Here is a 10,572-nt window from a genome sequence, read left to right as displayed (position 1 = left end):
TAAGAAACTGGGTAGATCTATGTTTAATATATATATTAAAAGTTGTACACGTCTGTTCTGTGCACAGAAAACATGTTGAATCCGTTTAGAATAAAGGATACCTTTAACTGCAAATCTTCATGTTTATGGTTAAAGAGCAAGAATGAACATTTCTTTAGAAGAAGGAAAACAAGTAAAATAAATCAAGGTTTTTGCTAGCAAGTTCAACATTTGGTTGTCTCCAGGAGCCGGGAGTGCCCATGTATGAAATAGGTCCCTTTTGTTTGTGATAGTGGATAAGGAAGGCAAATGTGTTGTTTTTCCTTGATTTCTCAACTGCAAAGTGGGGACTTCACATTTCTGCCTCACAGGAGTGCTGAGATGTGATGATACATCTTCCAAGTATGCACCGCTATTAAAATCCTAGGTCTGATCCTATTATTTCCTCCAGATATTTATTTGTAAATATATGTAAACTTCTCCAATCATCTTCTGCCACGTGAGGCAGTTTAGGTAGTTGGATGTCTTGACTTTGATTCTGTGTGAGCTTTTAAAAAATAACAACCAAATTAAACCAAGTGAAAAACCCTGCTCACAAAAGCATTCAATATGTGTCTCTGTTATGTGGTAGCCCTGGACAAAAATGTGACAGATAATAACCGAAAGAGGATATTTCTTTTGGTACTTTCACAAAATATTTGTTTTCTGTGGAGGTCTGAAAAGACGTCATGTTCCACAATCGGCTGTCTTCCCATCCTAAGATGAATAAGTAATAGCAATCGCTGGGGGTTTTTTCATTGTTGAAAAGCTTCATATGTGCTAACCCTGTTCTGGCATTTTTTTGTTGCACAGTGGACGTACTCTTATGGTACCGCAACAGGTGCTGGAGCATTTGCCATTGTTATAACGCTAGCAAAGTAATTTACCAAGATCCTGTGCTCAAAACTTTCCAGAACATCTGCTTTTTTTTGCTTCATTCCCTGCACGTTAGTTTCAGAACCTTTTGGACTTATATTTAAAAAAAAAAAAGGGGGGGGGGGGCGGGACACCCCCCCCCCCCCCCCCCAGTTATTTCAAAGCAAAGGGGACCATTGGAGTTCTTTGTCTTATCTCTAGTTACTAAAGGTCATGAAATTTAGTCCAGTACTTGAAAATCCCCAGGCAACGAATCATTGTGCACTAGGCATGGAACAAGAGAGGTCAGGGCACGTAACCTTATGGCACAAACAAGTAGGTAAGAAATGACTGGACTGTTGTAGTATCGATGTATGCATATACTGCAAAGACAGGAATAAGTTTCCCAGGATGTGTAACTATCTCCTAACACGTTCCAGGATGTGTAACTATCTGAAGGTCATACAGTTCCACCTTGGTCCCAAATCTGGCAAGAAGTATGACTAAGCATGACCCCAGTAGATGGGCAAAATGTGCCACCCAGGGATCAATGAGCATTTGCAATTATCTGTGTCTGAGCCCTGCTACGCTCCAGCCCGTGACCCAAGTCCCAGTGGGGCCCTGAGAGGAAGGTTAAAAATACTTCGAGGTACATCTGGCTAGGAGGAGGGTCATAGCCCTCTGGGTGATTAACTGAAGCTCTGGAACATGAGATTTTGTTGTAATCTTGATCTTAATGTGTAACTGCAAGTGTAAGGGGAAAGCTGAGGGCAATCCTGTTCTCTCCAAGGCCCTTGAAGCATGGTGACAGAGGCAACTACAGAGCCGCGGATCCTATGGTTTCGAATGATTTCTGAGTACTAACTGGAGTCTGAGTGGGAAACAAATATTGAAGAAGCTTTGTCACTTGTTGAAAACTGCTGCTCCATAGGAACTCAGGTTTTGGATAGTAAGAAAAGAGATTAAGTCAGCCAGGGCAGTGCTTTTTCCCCTTTTAAAGCTGTGGAGCTCAGACCTAGTTTTCTCACAGCATTTGCGGTTTTATTTTCCATTTTTGTAAGTAAACTCCCGTCCTTCCATGCATACGTACCACAGCCATGACCCGACCCCGTAAGGTATCCGCCTGCTTTCAGGCAGCTAACCGCAACAAACCTAACTGAGGATGCTTGCAACAGGTTCATCCCAGAGCGGGCTTTCCTTTGATTTCTGATTTTTTTCTGCTTCATCTCCGTTGAAACTGCCTGCAAGCCGCCCTCTTAACGCGTGCCATGCTCTTGCAGGCCAATCTGCCCCTGCTGCAGCGGGAGCTGCTGCACTGTGCAAGGCTAGCCAAGCAGAACCCAGCCCAGTACCTCGCCCAGCATGAACAGCTGCTTCTGGATGCCAGCACCACCTCACCTGTTGACTCCTCAGAGCTGCTTCTCGATGTGAACGAAAACGGGAAGAGGCGAACTCCAGACAGGTGAGCACCGCCGTGCCTTTCACACCCCGCTCAGAAGCGTCCCGTGGGTTGAGCGTGCCGAGCTCCGCTGGCCGGGGGGGAGCGTGTGGGTGGGTGCCTGGGGGAGACCGGGATGGTGTTCCCTGGGTGCAGGTCCTGCCCTCGTTACAGCTGTGCAGCAGCCAAATTACCTTTGTGTATGTGTGTAGCTGTGTGTGTATATATTTATACAAACACACACACACACATATATTAAAAATACATATGCATACATTGACTCAGGCAGCCTGAGGACACGCCGTGGTCACATCTACATAGAAATAATACTGGCCGGCCAGTGCCATACTGACCGTTTAGTGCATGGTATTTCTCTGCGGCATAAAGTGATGGGCAGTGGATCGCTCCGGCTCCGTATGCAAGTCCCTTGTATTTGAGATTCTGTTGGATTAAACAGTAAATAAGGGGAAAGTGGCTAGGCACTCATATCGGGCAGTACAAGGCAAGCTCCAGAGTGCAGTCAGGGCTTTGACTCCTTCTGCTGTGCCACGTTTCCATATCCATATATCCAATGTCCGTAAGGGTATTTCTTCCAGAAAGGAGAAATGTCCGCTGAAATCTGTTTTTTTGTTGAGCTGAGAAAGAGTCCATACAGAAACAGGGCAAGCGAGTGCGTATGTGCGAAGTACAGTAGCTTTAGGGATATGGAACAATTTTCACTTTTTCTTATTTGAATAAAGTTCTTTGTTTAGTGTTACAAGAAAAGGGCTCTTGTGGTTATTTATTTTTAACTGTCTTCCCATGATAGTGTTAGAAATTCGGCTAGTGTATAAATGTTACCTTTGGGAGGCTCAAATATTGGATTTTTCTTAGTTTTGTTTGCCATGGATTTATAGTATGGGAAACTTTTATAATGCTGTTCTGCTAAATGCCACTACCTGCATGCACAAGGCACTGCAAGTGTCCTAGTTATCTTTTAAATGAAAAAGGTGAAGATTTGCAAAGTCAAGAAGGCTTGCAAGCTTGTACAGGTGACATTTTTGTGTAGGGACAGGCTGTGATAGTACACAGCCTATGGAGAAAACAAAGTCTGAAAGTTCCTGAGGCTGGTAGGCAAAAATTCAACGGGAAATATTTGAGCATAGTATGAAAGTGAGATATTAATGATGTAGACTCAAGATCTTGAAAATGTCTGCATAGTAAAACTTTAAGTTACTCAGAGTCAGAAGTGAGCAGTAAAAATTTAAGTAACGTAGCCATCGGATAGATGAAAATTTTGAAAGTATTTTGCTTTAGATTGTGTTTCAGGGAAATCCCTATGGACCAGCAAGAAAATAAAGATACCAGCAGAGAAGCCCTTTTCCTCTTTTCACCATTTTTTCCTGACAACTAGACGAAACTGAAACCGCCATCAGTGTTAACACAAACCTCCTAACTGCATCCAAGAAAGATGATTAATTTTCAGACATTTTCCATGTTGCCTCTTACTCTGTGCAAAGAGATAACATTCTAAAGCTGAAATTTGGCTCCCTGGGGCAGTTCTGCTGGGTGTCCTCAGTCTTTGCAGAGTGGTGTACCAAAACATCTATTAAAAAGGCCTCTTAAAATCCTGTGCATCTTGTGCATGACTTAAATATCTGCATGCTGTAGTCCACTGTCAGTAGCAGACGGTGTTTTTCCTACGAATAGATAGACACACATTAAATTATCTCGTAAGCCTGTGAGGTCTTGCTTGACAGAGAATACAGAGGAGAAGAAGGATGTGCATTCCTGACAGCCCTAGCTTACTTTTTTTTCTGTTAATAGAGAGCAGTATTACTCGCTTCTCCCGTAAGGCCACAAAGGAAGAATGGGCAATAAAATGTTTCCTTTGGTTTTCTTCCTTAGCATTCCGGAATAATTGTCCCCCCCACCTTGAGACCCAGTTTGACAGTGTTGAATTTCGGTTATTTTGTAGGAAGTATGGTCTCACCTATGGTGCCTGCAGTCCCGGTTGCGTGGGAGGGGATGGGTCGTGCAGGTGAAGACCAGTACAAGAACTTGGTAATGAAAAGACCCCGTATCAGTCTTACAGCAAAAAGGACATAGGAGTAGCCCATAAGGGGACCGGCAGATCAAAAGAGTATTGGATTTTAAACTCAGCCTTCATGTTTTAATTAAAACTGAGGCCTAGACCTAGAGAGATTTAAGTCTGGTTTATGGATTTTGTTCTCAGTGTTCCTTTTTAGTTAAAATACATAGGTGCTCTTGAAACTCGGAAGTCTCTGCTTGCGAGCAAGTGCCTTTGCCTTCACAACTGAGGTCTCGCTTAGGCTCCGTCCAGCTCGGGGAGTCTTCAGTTCCTCTCCGGGTAGTAATGCAGCTTTTGGGGCGAGGGGTAGACAGTTTAACTTTCGGCGTTGTGGGTAAGACCCTGCGTTTGAATTCCCAGGGTCCAGGGAGGGGCTGTAACGCGGGCTGTCCCACTGGCCTGCCCACTCCGAGGTGCCAGAGCTATTGACCGGCAGCTTCTGTCGGTCGCTGCTTGAAATAAGGCTCCTTAGTTCTGGGGAAGTGGCATTTCAGGAAAACCCATCCTTTCTTCTTTGACCCTGGGATTCTTTGCTGTCATGAAAGACCTGGAAAGAGAGTGCCCAGCTCACCCATTGGAATGGTGCTGTGAGCTTGAAAAATAAGTTGGTTTTTGCAGTATCAAGCAACCCTGTCACTGGTTAGTCACACCTACTTCTCCATTGACTATGATTAAAGCTATACAGAAAAAAATAAACTCATACGGTAGTTTTGGCTGAACCAAGTTCAGTGGAGTTGTCTCATGCACTCAAGAACATTCGTACTACAGATGTAGTAAAACGAGCAAGATCCTGTTGGAAAGATTCTTAAATTTACTGAATGGGAGTTTGCATACCTTTTAATTTGGGTAATGTAAGTAAATCAACCACAAAAAAACTGTCCTCAGAGTCAGAGCATGCCTAGACTGAGTGAGTACTGAAACCAAATACTTGTCTGGCTTTATACTCATTACACTATTAATTATTTTAATTGTTTACAGAGGAGCAGGAGGAAACATCTGGAAATATATATACCTTTTGTTTAGATATCTAAGTAGTTTTCAAATATACTAATAAAAATACAGCGGAAGATACAAGGTGTCCTTTAAAAGGAGGGTTTGCTGTGACTCTGTTGCTAGAATATGGAAAAAAATGACTAAAAGGCAACATCTTTCCAGGGGAACTAAATGCCGTTGGAATAATTTTGTTTGGAGATATGTCTCTCAATAAAGTAAATTGTGGTATCTTTTTCACTTCCCAAGGGATATTTTTTATGTGTGTGTATATATATATATACACACACACACACACACACATATATACATAATGTGTATGTAATATATATATAATATATAGATGCATGTGTGTGTATATGATACATACACATATATATTAGAAATATATATCCACGCATTCTTCCATATTTACATTTTTCTTTTGGGCATGGATAACTGCATACCGTTGATTCCAATAGAGGTAAAATACAGTAAGGGATTAGGCAAAGGAAGTGGAATGTGTGTGTTGCGCATAACCACACCCACCTCGTGATTTGTTGTTAAAGAAAATCCACATACAGTAATTTTTTTCTGCTTATAATTTCAGAACCTTTTTTGCATATGCATTTTCCAGTTCTGGTTATTTATCTGCATATCCAAGTCTACTGTATGTGAGGTTTTATAGAGCAATCTGACAGCAGAGCTTTGTGTTTTACTGAATGTTTTCTTGGTGCATATGGTCTGATACGGATGAGCAGCCACGGTGAGATTTTGGAGTCTATTAAACTAGCTCATTAAAAAGATCAATCTGTTTCTGTAATAACACTGGGAACCATCAGTCACTGCAAGAGAGAAAAACTGACACCTGAGGAGACAACACATTTTGGTAATTTGTTCATGACATGTCATGAACAAAGTGTTCACTATATTTTGTTTACAACTTTTGGAGTTTACATTCTACTGTAGTAAAGCAAAGGAACTTGGACCAATGTGAGTTTTTATTTTGGTGAATGAATGCTTAATTATAAATAACATGATTTTAAATACATTAACCACAAAAGACTTTTTGCTAATTAGTCATCCTTTGAGCTTGCTGGGAAGGGCTGTATGGCACACGAGCATGTCATATAGTGACTCTACATTTATGACAGCTGCCTACAAAGTAGATATAGGATAGCAAAAAAATCTGTTAGAATAGCCCTAATTTTGAGTGAGAAGAAAACAAAAGTGGCCGTGATTGTTTTGTGACTTTAGAAAGTGCTGCTGTGCTTGGCACCCCTGACAAGGAATTAATGTTGAAGGTACCTGGGCACAGAGACCAACTTTGATAATTGTGATAGGTAAATCTTATTTGAAGAAGCTCCTCCACATCTCAGTAAGGTGAAGGGTACTCACAGGTCTTATAGCTATGTTCCTTGTAAGCTGTGTGTAATTATGAGGAATTTTAAAAGAATTTTCTTAATATGAACTGTTAGCAAGGCAATATTAACCTCTTCTGTAACCCAGTATTATAAACAAAATAAATATTTTATTCCAGCAAAGTGTTATCACTTGTTTGGTCATCAAGACTTTATTGGTGGAAGTCCAATTTTAATCAAGGCATATTGCACAAATAGCAGATGAACAGCTTTGCCTCCTTCTTGCAAGCTGACTTCAGTGTTCAGCGAAATTGGTGTAATACTCTTGATCAGGTGAAACTTAATTTTTCAGCCAAGGCAGTTTTGCATGGTGAGATTTCCTACCCAGGAAGTTATCCATAAATTGCAATAATTTAAAACTGAAATAACTTACAAACAACATAAAGTCTGTTAAATGGGTACAAACTAATGACTAGTATCTGTTCTGCTATGTTTAATCTGAGTAAATCATGGCTCCAAGTAAAATGACTCCTTGCATATTCATAGCTGAAGGACCCCATCTTTATCATATTGCCAGTTTTCCAAACAACAGTGTCGATTTATGTGCACATCATGGAAAATGTGACCAACAGGACCAAGAAAAAGAAAAACAAGAAAATGTGTCAGTTAGGCTTCCTACACATTCAGTGTTATTTCCTCTCTGTAGCTCGTTGTTGCTTTGCAAAATCAGATGGATCAGATAAAAATCAGATGAGATCAGATGAAAATTGTGGCGGTTTTGGATTTGGAACTAGTACTCACATGGGTCTACCAATTACTGTGAAACAGGAGTGCTTCCTCTGGCACCTGGGGAAATGCTGCTGTCCCAAGGGGTTGAGACCTGGAAGAATGAGTAGGGCCCAGATCAGAAGCAGAATAGTAGCTTGAGTTCAGGGCATCTGAATTATGGCACTCTTCAGTACTTTGTATTTTATCACTGTATTCAGTATACTCAGATATAGTAAATTTGCCAGTGATTCCTGTTCTGATGAGACTTTGGAAGTTGTTACCTTTTTATATACTTTATATGGTCAGAAACACAAAATGAGGTTAGGTACAGTCTCATTCTGGTATTCTGCTAAGCTGTTTATTTGGTCAGTGCAGAAAATACAACAACAAATTGTAGAATTAAGGTTTTAACACCCAGAAAAGACCTGGTAGCCATTACCCAGCATAATAGCAAAAATAGGAATTTAATTTCAGTAAATGTGTTTTCAATGGTATTGTTAATTTCTATGTTAGTTAAACTCAGGGTTCTAGAAGAAAATGGATATGCTGGTGTGTTGTCCAAGCTAATGCAGTGCATTCCAGTTAAGGTAATTAAGTACAAAGCATTCCTAAAAAAACCCACAGAAGTACCTGTACAGTAAGGTGCAATTATGTACATTTGTATGAAAATATATGATTTTAACATCTAATTATAGTGCAGAAAAGGAAGCCTGGATTCCTACTTGTCACAGTTTTCTGGTGTGCTTTTCCTACACCGAGTAATCAAAAAAAGTCAGTGAAGTTATTTAATTATTTACAGTTTCTGATTTTTTTCCCCATCTTAGTTAGAGATCATTCTAACTGTAACACTAAAGAACTTTGGCAAATGAATAGCTTGGCTTGTACATACAGGGAAGCCCATTTTTTGCTTGCATAGTATTTTTACAATTGAAAGACCTGGACATTGAGTTTGAGTAGATATGTGCAAAAAAACCCACACACCAGCAACTAAATACAAAATTTGTCTTGGAGAGCTGTCAAAAACATGACTACCCATTGGGACTTATTTCAAGGAGTTCTATCATGCCAAAAGTCATTAAAAATATATGATGGTCCTCAGGTTTTCCTGATGAGGAGTTTTCACAGCCATTCCGCGTTTGCTTTGGAATGAGGTACATACTCCGCTTTAACAAAGTATGTCTCTCATATCTCTGCCCAAAATTGGAACAGCTGTCCTGATATATTGGTGAAAGATTCTCCCCTCTTTGCCAAGTTAAGGTATAATAAAATATATATACCTGCAGCTTCTCTGGCATTAGTGATTGTGGTGAGGTCCCTGGAAAATACCTTCACTCCTTCTCAAAACAGTGCAACCCATCTTTTAATTTCCTGCTGGTAATTGCAAGATCTTACTTTGATCCCCTCTCCCAGTGCATATTGGCAAAGATTTGGTTTCATCCTTCCTCTCATTGACATTAAAGGAGAACCTATTGAGGGGCAACAATTAATACATTGAGTGTTTCTCCACAGATGGTCCCTCGAGGTTGGTTGGTTTATGGGGGAGGGTTTGTTGAAGGGCAGTTGGTTTTAACAGCTGGCAAACAAGAAAATTAAATGAAATTTACCTTCCTGTCAAAGTGACAAAAATTTGTGTTATTACTAGGAAGATATATTATGCCATCCGTAAATCATGGAGGAGAAAGTGCTCTTTAAAAAGGCTGCAATATATCAGCTGTTTAATAAAAGTTTTTGGAGGGAGGGATGCAACCTCAACAGTTTGCGATATTTATATCTCATAACCTTTCTGTTCAAAGCTAGTATTTTGTAGTTTTTTTTTATTCCAGCGGTAAAAACTCCCCATACTTCAGTGAAACGAAGCTTCCCTAAAAGGAGCTGTGAACCCATTGAAGTAACTCTAGCCTGCCTTGGAAGATGAGTTCCAGGTTCTCAGGCAGAGGTGCAAAATAGAGACTTCTTTGGGAATAGCTGATTATGAGTTGAATTAACGAGTATCTGTAATGTAAAAAACTGCCCTTCTCCCTCATAACTCTTCAAAGTTGCCTGAGCATAAAACCCCTATCTAAGAGTAATGGCGTGGGAAATCTTGAACGTTATTGAGGACTTGAGTCTAACCACGTCTTCCTGCAAAATTAATGCCAGGCACAGCACCTTTGACTGAAATAGCTCAGATGGTACACAAATCTCTGAAGGAAGCATTTCTCATCATCTGGAGTCATTCTTGCCCAAAGGCTCAGTGTGACGCTGATCTTGATGGGCGCTCATCCTGGCATTACGTATAGCTGAGCTTCGGCACACTGACACGCACTACCTTAAGACTGTATGCTATCCTCTTGAACTGCAGATTTCCCCTAATCACTGTATGCTGTAGCACTACTGACAGCAGGAATTTCTCGGCCTCTAGCTTCATGTATCAGTTGGTTGTTTCAGCTCTGCAATTACGTGTGTATCCAACCCATCAGCTGGTGATTTCAGCGAAGGCTGCTCGCTCTCCAGCCCAACTCTTTAAGCTGCTCCATCGGAAGGCTCACCCTGCTAGTATTTCTCAAGTAACAGGGATAGTTAGACGAGGTGAATGTGTCCTGTGTATATTTTGAATAAGCGGTGTTATGGAGTGTTTGGCAACACCACACCCTTGGAGCAAAGTGAAAGAACAAGCTTCAGTTCCTGAAGCTGCGTGTGTAGGTGGGGGTGCGTGTTCCTGAGAAGCTCTGCTCACTAAGTGAATGAAAGTTCCTTTGCTTTGTTTTTCAGAACCAAAGAAAATGGCTTTGACAGAGAGCCTTTGCACTCAGAGCATCCAAGCAAGCGGCCCTGCACTATTAGCCCAGGCCAGCGGTACAGTCCAAATAATGGCTTATCTTATCAGCCCAATGGTCTGCCTCATCCCACCCCACCTCCACCTCAGCATTATCGTTTGGATGATATGGCCATTGCCCATCACTACAGGGACTCATACAGACACCCCAACCACAGGGACCTCAGGGACAGAAACAGACCTATGGGTAAGGCATGTTGATTTTCTGCATTGGTTTTTTTTTTAGGTTTCTCTTTTCCTTGTAATTATATTCTGTATTTTGAACAGGGGGTTTTTT

At 41.0% G+C, this 10,572-nt stretch overlaps 1 protein-coding gene across 5 annotated transcripts in view; it reads left to right on the top strand.

Annotated features, from left to right (window-relative positions):
- RUNX1T1 (RUNX1 partner transcriptional co-repressor 1) overlaps window positions 1-10,572 on the top strand; it is a 117,503-nt gene that overhangs the window by 75,826 nt on the left and 31,105 nt on the right. For all 5 annotated transcript variants that reach the window (XM_075494923.1, XM_075494918.1, XM_075494921.1 and 2 more), the window contains 2 exons: window positions 2,154-2,335; window positions 10,232-10,482. In XM_075494923.1, coding sequence (XP_075351038.1) covers window positions 2,154-2,335; window positions 10,232-10,482 — 433 coding nt within the window. The remainder of the gene's footprint in view (window positions 1-2,153; window positions 2,336-10,231; window positions 10,483-10,572) is intronic.

This window comes from Mycteria americana, chromosome 2 (assembly GCF_035582795.1).
Source record: "Mycteria americana isolate JAX WOST 10 ecotype Jacksonville Zoo and Gardens chromosome 2, USCA_MyAme_1.0, whole genome shotgun sequence".
Classification (NCBI taxonomy): Eukaryota; Metazoa; Chordata; class Aves; order Ciconiiformes; family Ciconiidae; genus Mycteria; species Mycteria americana.
The sequence above is the reverse complement of the archived record's forward strand: the minus strand, read 5'-3'. Positions and strand labels throughout refer to the sequence as shown.